Genomic DNA, 27,021 nt, shown 5'->3' with positions numbered 1-27,021 from the left:
CTATCTTATAGAACCCTGCATCACCTGCCCAGGGCTAGCACCACCTGCCCAGGGCTAGCACCACCCACCGTGGGCTGGGCTCTCCTCCCTTATTAAGAAAATACCCCACAGCTGGCTCATACAGGGGCACGTTCCCAATTGAGAGTCCCTCTTTTCTCAGCTTGTGTCAGACTGACATAAAATGAGACGGCACTAAGATAAGAAATAAGGACATGAATCTGAGTAAGCTGCCCAGAGAAACGACATCCGTGAAAGGTGGGGGCGTCTAGAACCCGATTGGATGCCCACAGTCCAGGGAAGGCAGACCAGGCACAAGGCAGAAATCACTGGGGACCATGCCAGCTGGAGGCTTAGAGCAGTGGCTCTCAACCTCCCTAATGCTGCCACCCTTTAACACAGTTCCTCACGTGGTGACACCAGCCATAACATTATGTCCATTGCTACTGTTATGGATCTTAATGTAAACATCTGTATTTTCCAATAGTCTTAGGCAACCCCTGTGAAAGGGTCATTTGACCTTCCCCACCCCCACCCCCACCCCCAAATGGGATTGCAACCCACAGAACCGCTGGCCTAGATGAATGTGTACAAATGAAAGGACACAGGGCGATGTTGTTGGTAACCCCAAAGTGTAGGTTAGATGTGACCCTCACGTGCCAGGAGCCCAAGAGGAGACACAAACAATGGCTTCCTGGGGAGAGACACTCGAGGTACACCTGACAGCAGGGGAGAGAGGCTGGCTCCTGAGAAGAGGCTCCATTCAGTGAAGAGGTCGAGGGGAGGGCCATCTGGATTTAAACGGTAAGGCACTTCGAGAGAAATGCTTGGGGGCATCTAGGGAAATACTAATGCAACAGAGCCAAGCATGGAGACACCTGCAGTGGTCAGCTGGGCCGGGCTAGGAGGCTTCGCAGGCCATCATGGCAGACGGAAGGAGTTTTATATGCGGCTAACTCAGCCCTAGGTAATAGGAAGCTGGTGTGGGTGACACACATCCGTCTTGTCCTAAGAGCCCAGCACAAGGCCTGGTACATTGTAGACGCCCAATAAATGTACTGACACTGTAAATGGAACATAGGCCCTGTCTGATGTTGCAGATGGTGGCTGACATCACTCCATGACTGATGTGACTATGCCATGGTAGTAAAAAATTCACTCCAAATTGGAAAAAAAAAGTCCAAGAGCCAGATGTAGAGAAACACTGACTTAATTAGTGGCTGACAACTGGAGTGGCAAGTTTCAAAGCCACGTACACTTCACACATCGGAATGAAGTGCAATGATCTCTCTTTTCCTCGAGGGCAGCTGTTGCTGAAGTGCTGGACAACACTGGGAGGCAAGTCAGTACTTGCCTGGTAACCAGACCGGACCTGAAGATGATGGTCTGTGAATGTTCGAAACAGCCAGGTCTACATGAGTGTTCCATGGGTGGATCTGGGGCCAAGACGAAGTAAAGAGAAAGAGAAAACAGAGAGAGATGGGGGAAGGAAGGAATGAATGCAGGGATGGAGAAGGGGAGAGGAAGGAGGGAGGAAAAGAGGGAGAGAGACAAAGGAAGAAAGAAAGAAGGAAGGAAAGAAAGGAGGAAAGGAAGAGAGAGCCAGCAAACAGATTTTCTGATTCTCATTTTTGAAAGAAAAAGATGAAGAAGAAACACCACCCAGCAGTTAATGGTTCACAGGCCAGTGCCTGTGCTAGCTCAAATGCAAAAGCTGACATGATAAAATGTCCGTGTCCTGTGATCTGCTGTTAATAAAATATAGCACAAAGGCACAGAGGAGTTTTACATCTGCTGGCAGGATGCTGCTCAGCCTGGGGATGCGTCTGCAGGCCACCTACCCTATGGCTGGCTCCAGAGCGCAGCGGTGGAACCCAGTGCTGGGCCCAGCGAGGCTGTGTGAAGGGAGTGGGAAACCCCAGGAAGGAAAGCTGGGCCCGGGGCTTGCCAGATTCCCTTTGTAGCCCAGACTGGCTGGCTACCACCAGCCTAGGGTTGCTGGAGGCAAAGGGGTCAGCGCGGTGGCCCTCCCGGAAGAAACCACTAACAAATTAAGTTATCTGCAAAAATAAAAGATTAGAAACAAGTAGGAGACTGGTCACATGCACTACGAAAATTCTATTCAATTAAATACTATACAGAAAAAGAGAAAAAAATACTACACAAATGGTAAGAAAGAAGAAGCTAGCCGGGCGTTGGTGGCGCACGCCTTTAATCCCAGCACTCGGGAGGCAGAGGCAGGAGGATCTCTGTGAGTTCGAGGCCAGCCTGGTCTACAGAGTGAGTTCCAGGACAGACAGGGCTACACAGAGAAACCCTGCATCAAAAAACAAAAACAAAAAGAATGAAGAAACTATGCAGCTCTCTGAGCTCCGATACAAAAGGTAACGACTAGAATTCAGGGGAATGAAAGGCTCTGCCAAAAAGAATTGTCTTGTTTGTCACTAACCTCTACCTGTAAGCCACTGCTTCCTTCAATGATGCAAGGAAGTCATAAGTCCAAGATGATTAAGTGTGACCTGGTCATGGATAGAAGTCTTAGACATTCTCAGCTCACCTTACACTGTTGTGAGTATCTGAGGGAAGTCATTGCAGCTGTACTTTTAAGGTATTACTAGCAAACCGCTACTAAGTCTTGTTATTGGTGTGTTAGTCCAGAAGTACACGTAGGTACGTCTCTGTTTTGACAGGTGTATGAAACGTCACTGGTTTCCTCTGTAACCTCATGAGTGGTTTTTTTTTTCCATAAGTGCTGCTGTGAGAGAGGCTTTGTTAATGACCTCACCAACGGACAAATGTCCATGACACAGGAGCACAGTGGCATGGAAAATCAGTGTCAATCTTCTGCTACTGTGCATGGTTAAGAAAAGGATCCCAGCTGGGCGTGTTGGCATACACCTGCAGCCCCAGAACTATGGAGGTGAGGGCAGGAGGCCCAGGAGTCTAAGGTCATCTTTGATTAGAGACTTCAGGGTCAACCTGGGCTATGTGAGACCCTGTCTCAAAAGTGAAAGAAAAAGAGAAGGGAGATGGAGAGTGAAGATGACCAAATGTGCCTGGAACAGAACACAGAATCCCAAACAGGCCCTCAAATGTACTTGGCTTTCTACAAAGGCGTAAGATGCCATGGAAGAGACTAGAGCAATTAGACATCCACATACCCCAAACCAAACCCTTTCCTTCAGCTAAATGGGCTCAGACATGAAGCGTGAAGCTGCCCACGAGCAAACTGGGCAGCACACCATCGGCGTGGTACTGCTTCACAACGCCATGGGAGGGAAGCTGGTCAGGGGTGTACAGACGGTCCCCCGAGTTATCCCTCACAGTTGCGAAGACCCTGAAAATATCCTCATGCCAAAGAGGAAAACCTGCGCATGTTCAAGCCATGCCCAGAACGAGACAGGAAGGAGGGCGGCAAGGGAGGTCCCAGTCCTACCTTAAACTTTTACTACTTTTAGGTGTTGCCTAAACTTACAACTAATCATTTTTAAAGTATCCTGGAGAGGACTGGATATGGCTTGGTGGGCAGAACCTGAGGGCTTGCGTGAGCTTCGTGGAGATTCCTAAAAGTGGTTCATGTCACGTGTACATGTAACTGACATCAGACACACACTGTAATAACAACTGCCTGGAGAACATGAAGAAATGACACAGGGAACATTAACAAAAAGCAAAACCGTTTTCTATAGCAGAGTCTAACAGTGAGCGTCTGTAATCCCAGCCCTGAGGGGCTGGAGCAGGAGGATTTTAAGTTTGAACTAAAACTGGTCTGCATAGTGAAATACTGTCTCAAAAACGCAGACAGACAGACAGGCAAACAGACACAAAACTGTTTCTTAGGTTACATTTGAACTGGAAGCATTCATATTGAAAATTTGCCTCATCTACCTTAAATTATTAATCACTTGTTTTAAAAAGTCATGTTTTACATGAGTTTGGAAGTCGTCTCTCTCCAGGTGTGTTTACTTATCTTCATTCATGCTTCTGTGTGTATGCCTGCCGAGTTTACACGCGCCACATACATACATGCAGGCGTTCACGAGGCCGGGGGTGCTGGAGCCCTCGGAATTGGAGTTGTAGGTGAGCTGTGAGACACCTGTGAGTGCTGGGAACCGAACTGGGTGCTCTGCAAGAGCTGTAAGCACTCTTAACTGCTGAGCCATCCTTCCAACCCGTTTGGAGTTTTCTAAAATTATTTATTCCTGTGTAAAAACCTGTGCTAATCATCGCATCGCTTGCTGACAGCCATTGACACCTGGCCGCTGAGCATCAAAGCACTGGAGGAGGGCTACCACATCGCCCCAAGATTCTCAGTGGTCACCCCGAGAAGCAAGAAGGAGGGCACAGTGCAGTTAGGCACTTGGTTTTGAACTCGGGTGGAATTGGAAATTAATCCACTCTCCCCTCGCAGACATTACGGCTAAGGACAGGAACTCACCTGCATAGGCCTCCGTTTTTGTCGTCTGTAATTTGGCTTTAGTGCCTCCCAGGAGAGGATCATGGAGGATCACATAGATCACAGGGGCTCATAGTTTTGATTTTTCAGTGAAATCTCTTATCTCCGAGGGCTGCTTCAACAACCGCGCCCCAGAATTCCCCCAATTCTTTGAGTTACACGGAGTGAGCCCCACCAAGGCAGAGACTGTTGGTAGGCAACAAACCCCGCCTCTAGTTACGACCCGGCTCGCCCTCCCGTGGCCGCATCCTGCTACTGCATCCGACGCCCAAGAAGGTTGATGAGCCGGTATATTCTTGCTTAGAGTTAACTGAGTGGCAGCCTGACCTCTGGACCCAGATCTCATTCCACATCGTTCTGCTTAAGTCTGGCCCCTTTATTCCCATTCCAGCGACTGTTCTGGGTAGCAAGGCAGAGAAAGGTAGCCAGGCGGGCAGCAGGTCACAGTGAAAATGTCAGTTCTTATTCAGTGGTTTGGAGCCAGGCTAGCTTGCAAGGAAGGCAGTAACTTGTGCTACTGCTGGACCAGCGGGGTATTCAAGGAACGAATATTGTACTGTCCAGAAGGCTTCAGGGTGTACGTATCCCCCACTTCTAGAGAGCTATGACTGTGGTAGGCCTCACAGAATTAATAAAGGGCAGCTTCAGACTGACAATCGACAGGAGGTGAGCCTCCTACCTCAAACCAGTGAGGGGGTAGCATCACAACAGGCTGCCCACCTCACTTGGTACCCCAAAATCAAAAGATGTTGAGCCATCTCTGGATCATGGAGTAACAGACCCAGTTAACTGAGAAACTCTCCTAAATTCCTGGGCACCTGTGGACAGGAACCCTTACAGAAGGGACTTTCTCAGAAAGCTAATACCCTGCTGCATCTGACCTAGGACCTAAAAAAAAATGCTTGGACTCTTGTGTATTCTTGGACATAGACAACTGTGTGGTCAGAGTGCTCTCCTGGGTACCAGCCCTGTCCTTACCCCAGGATCCTTCACTCCAGGCCCCTCCTTCCTGGCCCCCATGGGGGTTACTTACCTACTCATTCTAGCACCTCAGGTAAACTAGGCTTTCTCTAGCCATCCCCTGCCCATCTCTGTGCCTGGTACTAGAGCCATTTAGACACTGCTAGGTCCAAATTCGCTAACAAAGGCTTTCATTTTTCTTCAGAACCAGAGCCTCACACGTTGGGCAATCACTCCCCAGTGCGTTTTATCTGCAACAGGGTCGCTTTGCAGAAGGAACAGGTGTTGGGAGAGGAAAAACGGCTCAGGCTCCTTATAGCAGAATAGGATTGAGTTCTGTTTTTAACCATGTTCCTCCGCTGAGACCATAAAAGGAGCTAGAGCAGGGGAGGATAGGCTAGACATTTCAAAAACATTTAGATCTATCCCTTAAGCTCTCGCTGCTCATGATGGCAGTGGGGAGGCTGAGGCTGGAGGGTCCCCAGTGTGAAGCTTCCTGGGGCACTTAGACTACGGAAATGTAGCCTGCTTCAGACCATCTCACTTGACTCCTAAGGCCAAGAGCAACAGAGGCAGGCCAGGGGGATTCGTCTCAGCGCTCGTGAACCCTGAACCCAGACACCCCAAGTTCCCCAGCCAGGCTCTGGCCCCAAAGTCTTCTGTGAGAATTAAACAGAGAAGCCTTCCACAAGGGTTTCTGATGCTCGCTTTATTCAACGCTTAACTGTCCTCAGAGAACAAGCCACCATTTTATGCTCCGAGAACTGCTTCAGTGCCTATGAGTTTCCTACCCTAAAAGCATTCAACGCTAAAACCAAAAACTTTAAATGAGAAAGGAGCCTGCCATTGCTTAAACTTCAGAGTGAAGTGGCCCAGTCGCGGGCGTTCACTAGCTGGACAAGGACAAGGGCGACGGCTGAGCAAAGGAGGGGTGCTGCAGGACCTGCTGTCAACACCCCAGTCCCTGGCTCCAGCCCTGTGTAGGCTGAAAGCCTTAATGTCTGGTGCCCAGCCCTGGGGATCGGACAAAGTGGGCAGAAGGCTGAAATGGATAGTGCCTTCTGTCCTGTGTGAGGCTGGGGAAATCAGAGGCCACCTGTAGAGGTGAATTTCATAAGTGGCATGGCCCAGGATGGTTAAATTCATTCCCAAACTTGTGTTTCCCCAGCCCCCACTCTTCAAAGGCCCTGCCCGACCCGAACACTGTCTCCCTTCACACACCACTTCAACACCCAGACAGGGTCCAGAGAACCCTAGAAACCAAATGCCTCCTCCTGTCTTGAAATCAGAATTAGCTGCCATTTTATCCCTATCAATATCTTTCCTCGCTATAAAACATGAACACAGGCGAGAACAATAATTGCTGTCGTATATGCCCCTCCCCATCCAGTGGCCCTTGAGGAGGCCTGCAGCTTAGTTGGACTGCTCCTGGGAAGTGTGCTCCTGGGGGGAGTGCTCCTGGGGGGAGTGCTGGCTGGACTCTCTGGGGCCTGCTGCATCCTGAGCATCTGCAAAGGACAAAGAAAGCAGCCGGTTTAGAAAGAGGTTGAGTCTCCGGTTCTCAGATGCAGGTTTTCTACCAGGCCTCCTCTTGTTCCCAGGCCTCTGTGCAGAGTAGTAACTGCTGTCGTTTGCTGGGCAGAGACTGGCTTCCAGCCCTGGCCACATGGAACAGCCCTGGTCCCCATCCAGTCTGGTTCTTCATTGCTGCTTCTCCCAGCTATGGACGCCCTTCTGTAACAAGACCATCGCTGAACAGTAAGGGCAGCTAGTTTCATGAGTGCCTTGCTGGCTTCTGTTTAGTTTACCCTCAGAAGAGTCTCATGAGGCAGAGACCACTATTGTCCTCTTTGGCAGGTGCTGGACCTGAAGCGCCACAGAGAGCAGGAGTTTGTCCAAGGTCACATAGCCAGTGCAGGCAAGAACAAAGTGTCTGCTCAGTCTACCAGCCAGCGAGCTTCAAGCCACACTGCACCAGCCACGAGGCAAGTGTGTTATGGGCCTCAGTTTCCTTTTGAGTAAAACTGGATATCACCAGACTCACACAGTTCATTGGACAGTTTGGATATTTATATTAAAGAATTCTGAATTTGCCAACTTTTTCAAAATCATGGAAGCTCAGAAGAGTGAAAGGAATAAAGCCTTAGAAAGTCTAAAGCTGGGCTGAGAGGTGGCTCAGGGCTTAAGAACCGAGCATCTATGCTGGACCACTAACTGCCTGTAACGCCAGCTCCAGGGGACCTGATGCCCCCCCTCTTCTGGCCTCTTCCCACATGCAGCAAACATACATATTCAATCACACAAGTTAAAAAGAAAATAAAAAGAAACATTAAAGCCAAAGCCAAAAGAGCCCTCAAAAACAAAAGGAAGAAAAAAGAGAGAGAGAGAGAGAGAGAGAGAGAGAGAGAGAGAGAGAGAGAGAGAGAGAGAGAGAGAGAGAAGCACGATGGCTAGGAAGATGGGGATGGGGGGTTGGGGGGATGGGGGTCTCCTGATCCCTGCAGCCACTCTAGCCTAACTGATGAGCCCCAGGTCAATGACAATGAGACACCCTGTCTCAAAGGAGATGGACCATGTTCCTGAAGGTAACTCCCAAGGTTATTCTTTGCTCATGTAGTTGGATGCTCACCCGCCCCACACACATATACAAATATGCATGTACATATGCACACAAATAAAATATCAATTTTCTAAGAAATTAAAAACAAATTGCAAAGCCCTCATAACTCCCAAAGGCCTGCTGACCCTGTGAGGGCGGAAGTGCTATGAGGGGACACCGGAGGTTCCGTGCTCAGGTCTCCCAGGCAGCCGTGGCAAAGCTGCCAGGCAGACTCGCTAGCTCCTGTCATCCATCCCCTTGGGGGATGACAACGATGGTGTCTCCAGAGTGGCACCTCCAATGACTAGATCTGGGATCCTCTGATCTACTGAGCACACCGAGGTCACAATTCCCCCACACCTTGCCCACAGAGTTGTTAGAGAAATAGTACTGCATGAGATCAGACAGAGAAGCCCCTTCTAGTCCCTTCTGACCTCCTTGGTGTGTGCATATAGACTATGAGAGAGCCATGGGAAAGAGCTCAGCCCAGCCCCTCTCTCCACCCCAATTCAGATGACCTCCAGAGTCCTCCCAGCTCATCTGGAGGCGGGGCATTGGTCCCTTACTGGCATTCTCCTTGTCTGTATCGTACGTGATGGCCAGTGAGAAAGACGGTGGAGACGGAGGTGGGGGTGGCGGCGGCAGGTAGTGGAGAGCAGAGAGGTAGCCTGGCGGGAGGAACTGGGACTGCTGAGGCTGGGATGGTGGTGGCGGCGGCGGCGGCGATGAGCAGTAGGCCGGCTGGAGGTCTCCTGCTGGTTCTGACACCTGCATGGACACACAGACGGAGGGGGAAGACAGTGAGCCAGGCCGGCTGGTCAATCACCTCTTTTATTTCTCTAACGGGGTGGGGGATTGGCTCCCCATGAGGTAGTTACACTTCTGTGTACAGGGCACTTGGGACATGAGGTAGTTACACTTCTGTGTACAGGGCACTTGGGACAGGAGTAAAGCAAGCATCTGCTACATGAATTCAGGCAAGCAGGAACGCACATATCTTAGCTGAGCCCAGGACTTTCCCTAAGGGATTCTGGAGACCAGAACTCCCCAGGGTGCCGGGCTTAGAGGAAGGAGAATTACTCTAGGCTTGTCCAACCCCAGTGGCTGGGCTTTCTTAGGAAGAGTGAGTAGGCAGGGACAAGGACAGAGGGGGATGTTGCTGGGTGTGTCTCAGGCCTGTGGTGAGGATGGCAGCACATGAGTGAAAACCATCTGCTGACTCTCAGGGTGGATCCAGACGTGACAGGGGTGGGAAGGGGACTGTGAGCGTTCCAATCCCAAGCTCTCAGTCAAGCCTCTCCTTGGAACACACTTTCTGCCTGGGGCCAGCGTGACAGCTCAGCCCCAAATCTGGACTGGACTGACACCCTTCACACGAGTGTCCGGTAGGCCTGTCAGTCAGAGCCCTGCCCTGGATGCCAAGTCCAGGCTTCAGTGTGAGCAGACGGCTTCTGTGCTGCAGGCTCCACTCGGTCACAGCCTCTCTCCGTCTGCAGGCTGGAGGCACCTGCTCTCCTGGGCTGTAGTAAGGGGGCAAACGGAGCACCCACATCCCTCAGGTTGGGCAGTAAATGGTGCCATGAGAGTCAACAGCCAGGGTTTCTCTACCTGAGACACACTTGGGATAGCAGAAAACACCTGGACTTGAAGCACAGCATCCCTGGCGCCATAGCAACCAGCTACTGGTCCTGAATCCCAAGTCTTATTCATGAGACCTGTGGCACTGATACTCAGCAGAATCAAGGCTTTCTAGAAGCCTCGCTGCATGAGTCAAAGGTCATGGTCACCCCTGGGCTCCCAGTGCCTTTTGGTCTCCAACTGGGAGAAGCAGACACCAGAGCCCAGGCTCAGTGGTGGGGAATCACCTGCCTGTGTACTCCCAGAGACCCTCCCTTATGACAGCTGGCTCTCTGGGGGCTGAGGACCAGCGGAAGTGGTAGGGACAGCTGGGCTAAGGACAAATTTGGAAAGGAGTTGGGCTCCCACTTACCAAGCTGCCTCCATGGTAGGGGCTACAGGAGACGTGACGGAAGCTTCTTTGTTGAGGGATCCCCACAGCTGAGGACGCATCCTGGCCATCCAGAGGGAAGGGCTGGTAGGATGGCATGGGGACACAGGCAGGGCACTGCTTGAAAGGCTCTCTCTCAGGGTACCCAGCTCCTGCCACATGATCAGAGCTGAATCTCAGAGGATGCCCTAAGAAGACAGACAAAGAGAGAAATGTTGAGAACACAAATCTGAGGGATCAAGGTTTGCATTGCCCGGGTAACCATAAGATTGACATAGCCGGGGGCTGGAGAGATGGCTCAGAGGCTAAGAGCACTGGCTGCTCTTACAGAGGTCCTGAGTTCAATTCCCAGCAACCACATGGTGGTTCACAACCATCTACAATTCAGTCTGGTGCCCTCTTCTGGAATGTAGGCAGAACACTGTATATGTAATAAATAAATAAATCTTTAAAAAATGTTTTAAAAAAAGATTGACATAGCCAACTAAAGAGGTCTCACACCACACTGGGTTTCATCACACTTTTATACATGTATATATATTTTGATCATGTTCACTCCATGCCCTCTTATCTCCCCCCCCCCCCCCCGTTCTCACTGATACTTTCTCCATTTGTCCCCTTTCTACTTCAATGTCTCTTTGTGTTTGTGTGTGAACCAGAAAGATTAACGAGGGTTACTTACGGGAGGACACACCACTGAATAAAAAGTCTTTCTTCCTTGCTCAGCAACTAGTAATTGCAATTAGATACGCGTGGGGTTCTCATGAACCTAAACTTATGCAGGCTGCCATGAGTTAGCGACTACAACAGCTAAGTTACGCCCTCCGTGCTCCACCCTTCCCCTGGCTCTTTCCATCCCCTCTTCATGATGGGGACCTGGTGCAGATGGTAGAGGGATCCGAGCACTCATCTGTCACCTATCCTCAGCACTCTCACCACTTAGGAATCTATAGTAACCGCCACCCGATCCTAGCAGGCCACACTCATCTCACCTGCGCTGAGATGAGCCGTGCAATTCTCAGTTCCCGCCTTCACTTGATATTGTGTTGGAGAGGGACAATCGGCTTTGGCCAAAGCCTCTGTGTTCCACAGTGCTGTGCACCCTGGGGAGGGTGTATGGCGTCGGGTAGTGGTTCTCACTCACCACTGGACCCGGTTTGGATTTCTGTTCCTGCGGTGCGGGTGTGAGGCCGTTCCCACCCAGTCACTGGAGCAGCGTGTCTCCTGCTGGTTTTAACCTCACTGTCCTTGGATACCCGGCCACACTCCTTGGCTTTCACCCATCTGAAGACCTTTACAGATGTTGGATCCCAGCTGGCCCACCCATTACCAGACCTCTCTACACTGACTAGTAGGATACTTTGAAGGGCATTATCCTTCCCACAAGGACGGGATTCCAGAAGGCAAGGAAGGTGACTAATTCACTGTGACAAATACCCAGGGCAGTTTAAAGAAGGGATGACTTATTTAGGCTCACAGTTCAGGGCTGTTGGCACCACTGTGAGTCTTAGTGAGACAGAACATCCTGGCCCAAGACTGTGGTGAAGCCACGCTGCCCAGTTATTTCATCCAGGAAGCACTGAGAAAGAATGACCTGCTAACAAGCTTTTTCTGTCACCTTTCACCCTATCCAAGACCCAGGCTACGAGATGGTGACACCCACATTCAGGTCCTACCTCCCCGCTTAGTAAACTCTCTCTGGAAAAGCCTCCCAGATGCACCCCGAGCGGGGGCTTTCCTGGTCTAAGTGTTTCTCACCCATCAATCTGACTACTCAGTAGTCATCCTCAGGGCCAGCAAGACGGCTCAGCAGGTAACTGTACCTGCCTAACAGCCCGAGTTCCATCCCAGAGACCCAGGTGGTACAAGGAAAGAACCAACTCATCAAAGGTGTCCTCTGACTTCTACACACACACACACACACACACACACACACACACACACACACACACCCTCACAAACCCACCCACACCCACACATACCCACCCACACACACACACACACACATACACACACATACACACACATACATACATACACATACCCACACACACCCACACACATACACATATCCACCCCCACACACACATACCCACACATACACACACACACACACACACCCTCACAAACCCACCCACACCCACACATACCCACCCACACACACACACACACACATACACACACATACACACACATACATACATACACATACCCACACACACCCACACACATACACATATCCACCCCCACACACACATACCCACACATACACACATACACACACATACCCACACACACACACATACACACACACATACACACATACCCACACACACACATACACACATACACACACATACCCACACACACACACACATACACATATCCACCCCCCCACACACATACACACACACATACACACATACCCACATACCCACACATACACACACATACTCACACACACATACACACACATACTCACACACACATACCCACACACACACATACACACACATACCCACACATACACACACACAGATATACACACACATACCCACACACACACTCACTCACACACACATACCCACACACACACATATACACACACACAGACATACACACACATACCCACACACACACATACCCACACATACACACACACACAGACATACACACACACAGGCACACACACACACACACACACACACACACGCCGCGATTAGTCACAAAGCCTGCCTTCTCCCCATCTCTTCCTAGCACTTGTGCTCAGCACATTTTAAGTTCCTGTTCGTTGAGAGGTGGGACAAAGGTATGCTCTTATAGGATTGCTCTTTCACTGTCTTCCTCATCAAACAGCTAGTTCCTTGGGGAGAGAGATCCTTACAAAGTCACAGAAATGATAGCAGAACGTTGGCATCGATTTCTGAAAGTCTGGCACTGAGGGAAACTTGTCCAAGGTTAGACATGAGCAGCCTGCGAAGCCGAGACTCTCTGTCACAGGGGGAGTGCCAAAACCACATCTACCTCCCAGTGGGCCACTTTCCAGGCGCCTCAGATCTCCACTACTTGAAACTATTCTTTAGGGGCTGGAAGGATGGCTCAGTGATTTATAGCACCAGAGGACCCAGGTTCAATTCCCAGCACCCACATGGCAGCTCACAACAGTCTGTAATTCTAGTTCCAGGGGATCCGACACCCTCATACAGATAGACATGTGGACAAAACACCAGTGCACTACAAATAAATACATTATTTTAAAAAGGAAAATTTGGGCAAAACACCAATGCACCACAATTTTTCTTTCAAGACACGGTTTCTCTGTGTAGCTTTGGAGGCTGTCCTGGGACTAGCTCTGTAGACCAGGCTGGCCTCGCACTCAGAGATCCGCCTGGCTCTGCCTCCCCAGTGCTGAGATTAAAGGCGTGCGCCACCACCACCACCCGGCTATTAAAAAAGAAAAAGAAAAAAATCGTACTTTAATCGTGAAAGCAACACGGCATAAGAAACATTGTAATTTATGCACAAAGTGAGGCGAGGAAAAAGCCGCAACATCTTAGAGAACCAACGGAGCCCGCTGGCCAAGTAGCAGAAATGCTTGAGGCCCAACCACATCCGGTGAAACAGAAAAAGCGAGTACAGGTGCATCAGGCCAGACTCAGCGGTTCGGAGAAACTTCTAGACTCCGCCAGGCGAGAGGGGAGGGCACAGGCGCAGTCCCGAAAGCAAGTTCAAACCAGCGGCTCCCGCGGGAGAAAATGGCAGGCCGGGCACGCAGGCGCAGAGGGCCAGCTCGGGAGGGGGAGGGGACGGTGCGCCCGGTCTTCCCCAGAGGCCACGCTAACCCAGTCCGGCTGCCATTTTTACTTGCCAAAGTACAAAGGTGGAACACTGCATGCCCGGCGCAAAGCCCCCTGCACGGCCCGCCCTCTCCCGCCAGCCTGTCCCCACTGCCGTCGGAAGCCACCCACCCCGATCCTTGTCTGGGAACACGTTCCCCCTCTCCACCCCGGCACCGATCTGGGACGCCAGCTTAGAGCCGGAGGCTGCAGGCCCGGGGAACCCTCGGCTGCACGAGGCCGGCCTTACCGTAGTCGGTGAACGGCAGTCGCGGCACGGGCCGCATTGGCAGGAGCTGCTCGGGGCCGCAGGGCTCCGGCCTGGGCACCTGCGGGCTGAGCTGGGGCAGCCACGCGGGGGGACGGTCGGACGGGCCCCCGGGGCCTCCCAGGCCAGGCTGGAAGGAGCTGGGGCCCGGGTGGCCGCCTGGAACCAGCTGGAAGGCGTTCGGGCTTGGGCTCCGGGCCTGCGGGGGCCTCTCGAGGAAGTAGGCGGCCACGGGGCCTGGCCCGGAGCCTCCCGGAGCCACCCTGGGCAGTGGGCAAATGCTGGAGCTCGAGGAGGCAGCGGCCACCACAGGAGCCCCAGGAGGCAGCTGGGACCCCTGCTCCTCGGCAGCTTGGGTCTTGAGCACCTTCTGGGCAGCCATGATCTTCTGGCGCTCGGTGATCAGGTAGCACTTATCGCAGATGCACTGCTTCCAGCGGCACTTGCCCGCATGGCCCTTGACTGGCACCAGGTAGCCATGGTTCCGGCACCTCGAGCACTTGGGGGTGCGAAGCATCTTGTCGTCCAGCTTGGCAAGCTCTGCTTCCAGACACAGCCGCCACCTCCAGAAGCTGCAGAGCGAGTGAAGCAGGGATGAGCGGTGCCCCACAAGTCCCTGGTGCTGGGGATATTGGATACACTTGTAACAAAACAGTTCGCTGAATGTCCCCGGAACTGCAGTAGGGCTCTTAGATTTTCCCCTTTTTTCGGGGGTGCAAAAGTCACAGCATTTCTGTGTGTTGAGTACTGGGGTACTGGATAAATTAAAAATGGAATACTTATTGCATGTATCACATGTGGGTTATTTGAAGTCTCCGGCGCTTGAATTTTCAAACTTTCTGTTCCCGCCAAATTGTAACTGGAAAATAGTTTGAATTTTTTTTTAAAAAAAGGCGGACTACTCAACGGTTCAGAGTTTTAAAATTCGTGAGAAACAGAGCTGTTATAGTAAACCCATTCCATAGGAAAGTTCCAGAAGAGGCAATGTGTCTCCTCCCTGAGGCTGCTGTTTCTGCTATCGTCTTTCTCCTCTCTAGAAAGGAGCAGTCATGCTTTCAGAATATCCTTAAGAGCTTAGTGTTGTGTACTGGCTGCTTACAGGCATGCCCTTACAGAAATTCTGAGTTTTTGAGCCCTGTAGTGTCAGGAGTCGTATCTGAAAAATTCGTCCTTAATAATGTTCTAAAAAGCTGGGAGGTGGTGCATGCCTTTAATCCCAGCACTTGGGAGGCAGAAGTAGGCAGATCAGATCTCTGTGAGTTCGAGATGAGCCTGGTCTACAAGAGTGAGTTCCAGGACAGCCTCCAAAGCAATACAGAGAAACCCTGTCTGGAAAAAACAAAATAATAATAATAATAATGTTCTAAAATAGCCGATTGGTGATGGCATTCACCTTTAATCCCAGCACTCAGGAGGCAGAAGCAGGTGGGTCTCTGTGAGTTTGAGGCCAGCCTGATCTATAAAGTAAGTTCCAGGACAGCCAAACCAAAAAAAAAAAAAAAAAAAAAAAAAAAAGATTCTTCCTGAGACAGCTGCTGATCCAAAGTGGGACACACAGCAAGGTGTGTGCAGTCCTAGTTTGGGGTGGCTTGCACCTCCAGGATGGCATCTACACCCAGAAACTACAGATATTACAAGAAGCAACAGTTTGACAATTTGCTTGGCTAGTGACAAAGAACAGATTCAAGTCCAGTCACTGTCAGAGAAGGGAAGTGCCAAACTTTGCAGCGTAATTCCACCCAAAAGACAAAAATAGCAACACACACACACACACACACACAATCTCCATTTTAAAAAGTTAGCTTTTGTCTGTTTGAGACAAGGTCTCACTATATAGTTCTGACTGTCCAGGAACTTAATATATAGACCAGGTTGGTTTTGAACTCACATGGATCCGGGGACTCTGCCTCCAGAGTGCTGAGATTAAAGACATGTGCCACTACACCCTGGCCTTGGCTCTTCCCCCCCCCAAAAAGAATGTCTGTGGTGTCTTTCAAAGGGTTTTTAAAACTTAAAGACAGGCTATGCTTTAAATGGTAACTAGGCCAACTCAGAGGGCCAGAAACAGACTGGCTGTGTTGACAAGAGGGGGACTATATGTCCCTACACAGTGTAGATTCCCTGGTGCTCCCCCAAAGCCTTAAAATTTTTGAGGCAGAACTCGTACCCCATTGCGAAGCATTAATTAGGATCTGTCCTAGCTGCGGTCCTGCAGTGGCCATCCTGGCTGCTTAGTCTGGAACCTCAGCAGAAATCCCGCGGGGACATCGGCAGCCTCTGCCCATTGCCCTCTGGAGAACACGCTGCTGTGACCCTATGGGGAAAGCTCAGGTTCCTTTCTGGTGGGCTCGCTGGTCAGACTGCTTGCCCTCGGGGGCGATTTCAGTTCCCACCGGTCTGCACATTGGCGGTTCGCCTCCTTTATGGCGCCCTCGGCATGGTCCGTGTTCTGGAAGGTGGAAATCCAAAGCTGCGAGATCACTGCCTTTTACAACCACCACTTCAAAGGCCTGTCTGCTTTGAGAAGATCTACCCGAGACCGCTCGCTGGCTGTAGAAACTCATGAGCCTCAGAAAGGGTGACTTTATCTGATGTGGTGGCGCTGGCTGCAGCCACTGAACCTGGCAAGTCCCTGACCCAGATCGGGTAAGACCTGGCATTAAGTGGCCAGAGCCTCCTGGTGTGAGAATTTGGGCTGGGTTTGTTTGTTTGTTTTGGTGTTGCGCGGGGGGGGGGGATGTTGTTTGGCTCGTTTTTTGGTTTTTCGAGACAGGGTTTCACTGTGTAGCCCTGACTGTCCTGGGACTCTCTCTCTCTCTCTGTAGACCAGGCTGACCTCAAACTCACAGAGATCCCCCTGCCTCTGCCTCCGGAGTCCTGGGACGAAAGACTTGCGCCACCACCTCCTGGTGAGTCTGGATTGTTTTAATTCTCGTGAATTCAGTTATCTCCAATGCAATCCAAATCTTGGAAAGGCTGGCACAGCCTTCATGGGGTTTGTTTGTGCGGGGAATGGAACAAGGGCTCCTGCATGTCAGGCAAGGCATCCAACTATAACCGCGCCTTTCCTTTTCCTTCTTCCCTGCCTCCCTCCTTCCTTTTTTCTTTGAGTAGATTGTAGCGAAATTACCCGGCCTGCCCTGGAGCCGGCTCAGTAGTCCTGCCAGGCCCTGAGTTCCAGATCCAGCTCCCCCGTAGTTTTGACTACAGCCAGGTCCAGCTCCAAACATTAATCAGGGACACTACATTATTTTTAATTGGTTTTGATAAAAATTTGCAGCACTCTTGAGGGGTGTCGTCTGAAGTGTGTGTGTGTGGAGGGGTATCCTCTGAAGGGGGGATGGGGGACGGGGGAGGGGGAAGGGGGGATGGGGGGAGAGACGACGACGACACTAGTACCTAAGCTGAAAAGCTTTTGGCAGGATTGGCTCTGCTTAAGGAGATATTTGTGCTTGCTAGCTAGCTAACTTGTGGGTGATTTTCATTGCTCTGTTCTGAAATCTTTCTGGCAATGCCGGGGTAGAGCTGGCCTAGATTTTCCCCAGTCTCTGATTGCAGTGCTTTCTGGTATTTTCCCCCCTGCCTGGGGTCAGAAGTTGTTGCCTTTCTGAGCTCATTAGACTCCAGAGAGCTGAATGGGGGTTCAGAAAATCTTCGCTTGTTTGAAAAAAAAAGTAATACTCATCTTTGTAAGTAGGCAAAACCATGTTCCTTGGGCTATTTGTCACTTTGGGAATTTAATGGGTAGCTGGCACCATTTAAAGAGTCTATGTTTTAGCCAAGAGGTGGTGGCACACGCCTTTAATCCTAGCACTTGGGAGGCAGAGGCAGATGGATCTCTGAGATCGAGGCCAGCCTGGTCTACAGAGTGAGTTCCAGTAGAGCCAGGGCTACACAGAAAAGCCCTTTCTCAGAAAACCAAGGAAAAAAAAGAGGAGGAGCTGTCATGGTCTAAGTGTCCAGGCTTGTCTGCCCAGCCCCTAACACCTATGTTCACCTCAGATTTTAAACACAGGCCCCTTAGATAAAGGGCAGGAACTCTTTCTTCAACACCACCCAATTTCAAACTGTCTAATTTTTTCACTGACCTTTTTATTTAAAAATAATACTTAAAAATCATCGCTTCAGGGGCTCTGGTGTCAAGAACTGGTAGGGAAGTCTGTCCTTCGCAGGTGTGGACACTAGCCCTGGGGGCTCATTCACAGGTGTGGACACTAGCCCTGGGGGCTCATCCTTATGCACCAGACCAAAAAAAAAAGCTTTGGGGAACATGCGTGCTGGTGGCTTTTTGTCCCTAGGTTTAGCTGCTGCGGGGAACCCTGCCTCCCAAACTACAGCACGTTATAGCCTTCAGAGCTCTATGTGACACTGGACCCAGGAAGCCAAGTGGATTGTACCTTGAGGAAGGCAACATTATCTCTATTCCTCATTCAAGTGATGCCAGCTGATGGGAGGCAGCCTGCAAAGGCAGGACTCAGCTAATTTCAAACGGTGCCGAGGCTGAGCAGGCAGAATCCTGACTGCCAGCTGCATGATGCTACTCGAGACAGTTTGAGCTAGACGAGTGTTTGTTTGGACAACCCAGTGGGTGTCGACGGCTCAGACGAAGCTCGGAGCACTGCTTTGTACTGGACTTGTTGTGGTCAGCACAACGATGTAGTGGAAATACTGTTTACAGAGCCAAACAGTGAACCGAATAAACAGCATGAGTGGGGAGACATGGCTGTTCATGCTGATGCCCCGAAGGTTTGTACAGACATTGTCCAGTTGCCCCTGGCAGAAGGTGAGAACAGACTTAGGAAGTAACAGGAAGAAGGTGGTCCCCACCATGACCACTGAGGTTGAATGTATGAGAACAGACTTAGGAAGTAACAGGAAGAAGGTCTCCCCACCATGACCACTGAGGTTGAATGTATGTGACTGTTGGAAAGGGACAGGAAACAGATTTGATCTGAATACTATGCAATGCCCAGGGCTACTTTTAAAAAAAGTTTTTATTTATGTGTATGTGTATGTCTTTGTGTGTGCATGCGTGTGGAAGCCAGAGGTAGACATAGGGTATCTTCTTCAATCACTGACTACCTTATTTTTTGAGACAGGGTCTCTCGCTGGACCTTACTATTTCAGTCAGACTGCCTGACCAGCAAGCTCTGGGTACCTTCCTGTCCTTGTCTCCCAAGCCCTGGATCAAGGATGTGCCCTTGACTTTTTACGTAGGTGCCAAGCATCCAGACCTCGCCAGCACGTTACTGACTGAATCACCTCCCCCATCTAGCACAGCAAGTTATCTTGATGGAGAAGACTTAGATCCATTCCTTTCTGGAGAGGCTTTGAGACCTAATTTCTTTTGCTTTACCCATTCCAAAACCCTCTACAAGAACATTGATAATGTAACCCACGGGAGCACAGCAGTGTCACACTGCGACCAAGAAGAACATGTCACTGAATAGCTCTCACTTTTGGTTTGCCAAAACATGACAGGATAATTTTCTGTGTAAAATAATTTGTGATCACCAGAATAGACTGAGAAGAAATTTATCAAGCTATAGAAAGTTGATCTCTTCCCTGTTAAGAACGTCAAACTTTTTCTTAAAGTTCTGTACTTTAAGGATTGGGATATTTTGGTTTTGTTTTTTTTTTGTTTGTTTGTTTTTTTGTTTGTTTGTTTGTTTTTTGGTTTTTCGAGACAGGGTTTCTCTGTATTGTTTTGGAGGCTGTCCTGGAACTCACTCTGTAGACCAGGCTGGCCTCGAACTCACAGAGATCCACCTGCCTCTGCCTCCCTAGTGCTGGGATTAAAGGCGTGCACCACCAACGCCCGGCTAGGATTGGGATATTTTGAACGGGTTTTTCAAGAGAGTAAATTCTTATTATAATAATAAACCAAAATATAATAATAAACAGAAAATTGTTAGCTCTTCTGACAAAAGTAAAGATTTTAAGTCTTTTAAATATCATAATTTCAGTAGGTATTTTCAAAAATTCTAGGGCTTTCCCAGGGGTCAGGGATACACGGGTTGCTTGCCTAGCACATGTGATGTTCCCCAGGCTCAGTTCCCAGCACGGAAAAGAAAGACACACACACATTATTGCATACATAATAATGTATACAATTTATTTTATTACATACATATTGAAGACCTTGCTTTAGGTGTAGAGGCAGGTACATGAGGATTGCTGCAAGTCTGAGGCCACCCTGGTCTACATAGCAAGTTCCACACTAGTCAGAACTCCATAGCAAGACCCTGATTCAAGTCCCACCAACGGGGGTAGGGGGTGCTGAACATGGTGGCAAATGTCTTTAATCGCAGTACTTGGGAAGCAGAGGCAGGCCGATCTCTGAGTTTGAGGCCCAGCCTGGTCTACAGAGTTAGTTCCAGCAGACAGGGCTGTTATGCAGAAACTTTATTTTGAAAAAAATAAAAAAAGTCTGGGCCATAAACTGCATTATTACACAGTTTAACAACACCATGCAAGGTTAAATTTTACATAACCAAATTTAAGTCTGAACATCAGGCAACAGTGGACAATCAGGCCTAAAAAAAAAAAATGCTCATTCACATCTCACACCTGACAACCTAAGCTTTCTTTGTGTTCTCAATAACTGAAGGGGAAAATCCTATTCAAAACAAGTTGTTTGAGTTAGCATATTTTAGTCTTGTTAAATACAAAATGCTTCCATGTTCACTTCACAGCTGGGAGGGCAAACTACACCCAAGGTGATAGGAATTTGCATAGTGCTTTGAAGATATTAATGAAGAACTGTATATCTTTTAAATCTGTAGTCACATGATACGGTGCAGAAACTCTCAGAAGTTTACCTGCGCACATAAGTCTCAATTTGCACAGGTAAATTTCAACAGTACTTTATTTCTTAGAAATCAAGCAAACTAATAGCTTTGTGTTTTTATGCTGAGAGCTGATTGCATCTCAGGCTGCTGCTTTTCAAGAGAAAGATAGCACATTTCTTCAACTTATTATTTAAAAAGACACTGACATGATATAAAAAGGAAACTGGTTGCCAACAAAGGATGCGTTGATAGGTATGAGGTGGGCCACCCTCCTCCCTATATCTAGACAGTATCTTTTTCCTTCTGCATAACGGTTTTGTCTATTTGGAAATTTTTAATTAGTATATATTCATTGTACAAAATGATGGGTTTTATTACATCTTCATACATGTACATCGTGTATTTAGTATATATTTGGTCCTACTGCTGTCTCTTGCTCACCCACCCCGTCCCTTTCCTCCTTTGAAATACTCCTTCTTCTGTTGTCATGTCATACATATGTTAAGGATAGTCTGTTTTTTGAGGTTATAATACATCATTTCTCCCTTCCCTTTATTCTCTCCAAGCCCTTTATATACTCCCCAACTGTGCTCTCTTTCAAATTCATGACCTATTTTTTAATTTTTTTTTCTTTCCGGTTTTGGTTTTGCTGTTGTTGTTGTTTTGTTTTTTGGAGGCAGGGTTTCTCAGTGTAGCCATGGCTGTCCTGAAACTCACTTGGCAGGCCAATGCCTCCTGAGTGCTGGGATTGAAGGTGTATGCCACCACTCCTTTAATGGCCTATTTTTAATTGTTGGTGGTGGTGATGTGTGTGTATATTCCCAAATACATAAATACAACCTACTCAGTTCATATAATGTTACTCGCATGCATGTTTCCAGGGCTGATCATTTGGTATCAGCTAACCAATTGGCATGCTCTTCCCTGGGGGAGACTGTTTCTCCTGCTCTCAGCATTACTGGTTGCCTGTAGTTCTTTGTCTAGGGTTGAGACCTTGTGAATGCCATACATTTTTAATATATATATTCTGCATCTAGATTCTGCTTATAAGAGAAATGTGGTGTTTGTCGAATCCAGCTCATTTTGCTTAGTAATGTTCTTTACCCAGTTCCAAATATGACAGTGGAAAGGGTGCTGTGCTAATTAGTTTTATGTCAACTTGTCAGCTTAACCCAAGGTAGAGTCACTGTGGAGAGAGAACCTCAATTGGGAAAATGCCCTAACCAAACTGGCCTACAAGCAAGCCTGTGGCACATTTTCTTGGTTGCTGATTGATGTGGGAGGGCCCAGCTCTCTGTGCATGGTGCCATCCTGGGCAGGTGGTCCTGGGTCTTGGCTAGCAAGCCAGGAGGGCAAGCCAGGAAGCAGCTGCCTCCATGCTCTCTGCCTCCAGGCTCCTGACTTCCCTCAGTGATGGACTTACAATTTGCAAGGTAAAATAAACCCTTTCCTCCCCAATTTTGTTTTTTGCTTTTGTTCTCGTGTGTGTGTGTGTGTGTGTGTGTGTGTGTGTGTGTGTGTGTGTGTGTGTGTGTGTGTGTGTGTTGGTTGGTTGGTTGGTTGCTTTTTTGGTTTTGTTTTGTCATGGTGTTTTATCATACCAATAGAAATCCTAACTAGGGCAGGAGCTATATGAGCAAAGACAGGGGTCAAAAGGGAAGGAAGAAGGGAAAGAGAGGATAATGGAGAAAAGAGAAGACAATCCTAAGCTTAACTGTGTGAGAGATGTGAAAGCCCTGGGGTGACTTGGGGGGAGGAGAGGGAGGGGCAGGGCGGAGGAAATGGGGTGACCGTAAGCAAATGTGCAATACTATGTTTACATGGAAATGTCAGAGTGAAACCAATTATTTGTGTGCTGACTAAACAAATTTAACTAGAAAATGGGGAAAACTTTATCGAGTGCACCAGTGTGCACACACACATGTGCACTCACACATGTGCACTCGAGCACACACACAAACTCACACACACTGAATTTCCTTCATCCATGCATCTGTTGCTAGACAGTGAGGCGGATTCCATCACCTGGTTGTTGTGGCTGCTGTTTCGATAAACACTGAGATGCGGATGCCTGTGCTAAATGCTGCCGAGATCCCTGGGAGTATATACCTAGGAGTAGTGTAGCTTGATCACGAGGCAGTTCCACTTCCACCTCTTTTTTTTTTTTTTTGGTTTTTCGAGACAGGGTTTCTCTGTGGCTTTGGAGGCTGTCCTGGAACTCACTCTGTAGACCAAGCTGGCCTCGAACTCACAGAGATCCACCTGCCTCTGCCTCCCGAGTGCTGGGATTAAAGGCGTGCGCCACCAACGCCCGGCTCACTTCCACCTCTTTAAAGAGTCTTCCTGCAGTTCCCACGGTGACTGCACCGCACTACGGTCCATTCCTTCAGGGAGTGTGCTGGGCTCGCCCCTTCCTCACAGCATTCTTATCTTTCTTCTTTCAAAAAACTTCTTACGTTTTCTACGTGTGTGTGTGCACACACACACACATGCACACACACACACACACACACATGCACACATCACAGTGCATGGGGGACAGAAGAAAGTTTGTGGTGACTCATTCCTTCTATCATGTGGGCCAAATGGATAGTCAGGCCTGGTAGCAAATACCCTTTCCTGCTGAGCCATCTCAGCAGCCCAGGTTTGCCTTCTCCATGGGATAAAGTAGGATCTCATCTATTCCCTTCCTAGGGGAATCCATGCTTCTTTCTTAGGGTCCTCCTTGTTACCTAACCTGGGTAAACTGGAGGGGGGTGGAGAGGAGGGGATGGGTGAGTTGGGGAAGGGCCAGAGAGGGACAGCAATGAGATATCTTTTTCTATTTTTCCTTTTTTGTTTTTTCGAGACAGGGTTTTCAGGGTTTAACATCCACCCCCACCCCCCCACCCCTGCTGTCTTAAAACTCACTCTGTAGACCAGGCTGGCCTTGAACTCACAGAGATCCACCTGCCTCTGCCTCCCGAGTGCTGGGAGGGAGTCATTATGGGGTTAGGGAGAAACATGATACAAAGGAAAGTCCCAGGAATCCATAAGGATGACCCCAGCTAAGACTCTAAGCAATAGTGGAGAGGGTGTCTGAACTGGCCTTCTTCTCTAATCTATTCTAATTGTTATCAAGAACCTCCATCCAGTAACTGATGGAAGCAGAGATCCACAGCCGAGCACGGGGGCGGAGCTCCTGGAGTTCAGGAGAAGAGAGGGAGGAGGGATCACATGAGCAAGGAGTGGCCAAGATCATGATGGGGACTCACAGAGACCGATGACCTGAGCTTGTGGGAACTCACAGACTGAACATCACCAAACGAGGCCCTCTGCATGTGGGTGACAGTTGTGTGGCTTGGTCTGTTTGTGGGGCTCCATGCAGTGGGACCAGGATCTGTCCCTGGTGCATGAGATGGCCTTTTGGAACCCATTCCCTAAGGTGGGTTGCCTTGCTCAGCCTTGATGTGGGGGGAGGGGCTGTGTCCTGCCCCAACTTGATGTGCCAGGTTTCAATGATTCCCTTACCTTGCTGGGGAGTGAATGGGTGGAGGAGGGGAGGTGGGGGAGCGGGAGGAGAGGAGGCAGGGAGGACCTGTGGTGGTGTTTAAATGAATAAAAAACTTAAATAAAAAAGCAGGGAAAAAGGATCTCAGTGTCTTTTTGATTTGCATTTTCCTCATAGGTAAGGATGTTGAACATTTTTTCATGTACTTATTGGCCATTTGTATTCCTTTGAGGACTGTCCAATTCATTTGTCTGTTTACTGATTGGATTATTGGGAGAGTTGGATTTTTTTCATTCTTCATATGCTGTAGCTATTAATCTCCTGCTTAGGACTTTTTTAAGAAAGTCTATCCTCATTAACAGAGACAGTTACAAAATGACAAGTTCCAGTTGCTGAGGCATCTCCTATAATTGACCACAAAGGGGTGACCATATCTGACCCCCCAACTTCAGAGATGGCCCCCTTTCTCCCAGCGTTCCAAGTTCCCTAATGCTGCTTCTCATGGGTTAATATGATTGCTCTTGGTACTGTTTAATTCATATTGGTTGTAAAGAGCCCTGCATTATGCAGTACGCAGGGGCATCATTTATAATCATTAGATGTTACATGCTCTGGAACATCTCCTTCCTGGACCCTTTCCGCTTACAGCATCCTTCCCCTGGCAGCCGTAACCCAGATACAGCTCTCCTCCCATCTCCAAGCTCTCTCCACTGAGCAATGGAACTTTACTGATGTTCTCATTGGGAAGGTGGAGGGAAGGGCTTACTACATCTCTAGAAGATGTTTCAAAATCCTGCCTCAGCACTTCCTCACACTCTCCCCTGCCAGGCAACACCCACTGGATGTAACTGGATCTTTAGGAAGGACTCTGGCTGTCTTTTCTTTATATCCAGCAAATACTAGACACCAGAAAATGGTTGTGAGATGCATGAATGAATCCTGCCTCCCTCTCCTACCATGTTAAAGCTATCTTCATGCTAGTTGGTGTACAAAATTCTGCTGACTTTAGCAGCTTTCCCCAACTTTAGGAAGTGTTTAGCAAAGCAGAGAGCCTTGCTGTGGATCAGGAACCCTCTTCTGACAAGCAGAGTTTGGCATGAAATTTGGTGGTGTTTTGTTTCATTTTGAGTTCATCTCCTACCCCTAATAATGTAATAATAGTAACGGCACTGCCTGTTTATATGTATCAGGAGCTCTGAATTCTTCACATGTATTTGTACACATGATCCTTACAAACTCTCTCAAGGTGAACCTAATTATCATTCCATTCACCATGGGAAAACATGATGAAGCCTGGAGATGCTAAGAACCTCCCAAGGACTCAGAGCCACGATTCAAACCTGGAAACTCATTCCCAAAGTCTGTACTCTTTAAAAACAAACAAACAACAAAGATTTATTTTATTGTATGTGCATGAGTGTTTTGCCTGCATGTATGTATGTGAACCATGTGTGTGTCTAGTGCCTGCAGAGGCTAAAGAGGGATCCCTAGAACTGGAGTCACAGATGGTTGTGAGCTAATGTGTGGGTAAGCAATCTATTCAGTCCCAAAGTCTCTATTCTGAAGCATATATTTTGCTAAAATCAAATTTCAAAACAACTGCTTCCCCCATGAAAGCTTGGTGATAAATATAAATGTATGTACTTAATTATGTACTTCAGGGCTGGTGCTGGCTCAGCTATAAAGTATTTGCTGCAGTGAGCTCCAGGTTCAGTGCAAGACCCAATATCAAAATACAAGGTGGACTGCCCCGGCCTGCAGGGCACAATGGGTTCGAGCCCAGGGGAACCTGGGATGAATGAGACAAGAGACAAGGGATAGATGGACAGCAAGACAACATGGCTGATCAAGCTGTTTAAAGAAAGTTCTGTACAGGCTTAAGCAGGGGAAATGAGGTAGGGGGATGCAGGACAATAAGGGAGGGGTCGGTGCATAGTAATCGGCTGAGGAGTGTTCTTAGTCATGTACCCAGGAGTGTGTTTTTGGTCACGTACAGGGGTGCTGGCAGACCACCACTGAGGCTAAGCAGCAGGAATGCAGAGGTGTTAGTGCTAAGTAGCCTAATTGCAAGGAGGAGGGTTGAGTAATCTAACTGTAGATTGCTATCAGCCATTCCTGTGAGCCCAGGTTCTATTCATAGGGAAGCACAGGAGGGGACAGATTACTCTTAAAAAAGACTGACAATGTTTACAAGAGGTTTTAAATAACAATGATCGCTCCCAACAGTGGACATGTTAACCGATGACCTCCCGAAGTACCTGCAGGCATGTACACACAGACACACAGACACACAGACACACACAGACACACACACACACACACACACACACACACACACACACACTGTGTTATAATTGGGTCAAAGCAGGTGAAAATGATAGAATAATTGTGACCCAGGGATATGTCCCAGGATTTAATGCCTTGCTGCTACATACAGCCAATATTTATTGAGTGCCAACTATGAACTAAGAATAAAGCATCTAAGTACGAGGGCATCCTTGTCTTTTTTAGGCACGCATTCTAAGCTAGAAATCCAGACATTAAAATAATTCCAGTGGGGTTAAGCTTTGGGAGCAACCCAGGATACTGTAGAGTCCACGTGGAGCCCACGTGGCT

General features: G+C 48.8%; 1 protein-coding gene across 1 annotated transcript; it reads right to left on the bottom strand.

The window, feature by feature from the left end:
- Positions 1–6,107: 6,107 nt before the first annotated feature.
- On the bottom strand, positions 6,108–14,694 carry Dmrtb1 (DMRT like family B with proline rich C-terminal 1). Its single transcript, XM_040757022.1, has 4 exons — positions 14,107–14,694; positions 10,003–10,208; positions 8,579–8,780; positions 6,108–6,921 (listed from the first exon to the last, which is right to left on the bottom strand). Exons 1-4 carry the CDS (start codon positions 14,639–14,641, stop codon positions 6,827–6,829), a joined length of 1,038 nt encoding a protein of 345 aa, XP_040612956.1. The 5' UTR covers positions 14,642–14,694; the 3' UTR covers positions 6,108–6,826.
- Positions 14,695–27,021: the final 12,327 nt, after the last annotated feature.

Source organism: Mesocricetus auratus, unplaced genomic scaffold, assembly GCF_017639785.1.
Source record: "Mesocricetus auratus isolate SY011 unplaced genomic scaffold, BCM_Maur_2.0 Super-Scaffold_100014, whole genome shotgun sequence".
NCBI lineage: Eukaryota > Metazoa > Chordata > Mammalia > Rodentia > Cricetidae > Mesocricetus > Mesocricetus auratus.
Note: the sequence above shows the minus strand (reverse complement) of the source record. Positions and strands in the feature narration are given on the sequence as shown.

Coding starts and splice junctions, on each gene's coding strand:
- Dmrtb1 (XM_040757022.1), bottom strand. CDS start 14,641: ATGCTTCGCACCCCCAAGTGCTCGAGGTGCCGGAACCATGGCTACCTG. Junction 8,781..10,002: donor CCTACCATGGAGGCAGCTTG/GTAAGTGGGAGC, acceptor GTGTCCATGCAG/GTGTCAGAACCAGCAGGAGA. Junction 6,922..8,578: donor TACAGACAAGGAGAATGCCA/GTAAGGGACCAA, acceptor TGTCCTTTGCAG/ATGCTCAGGATGCAGCAGGC.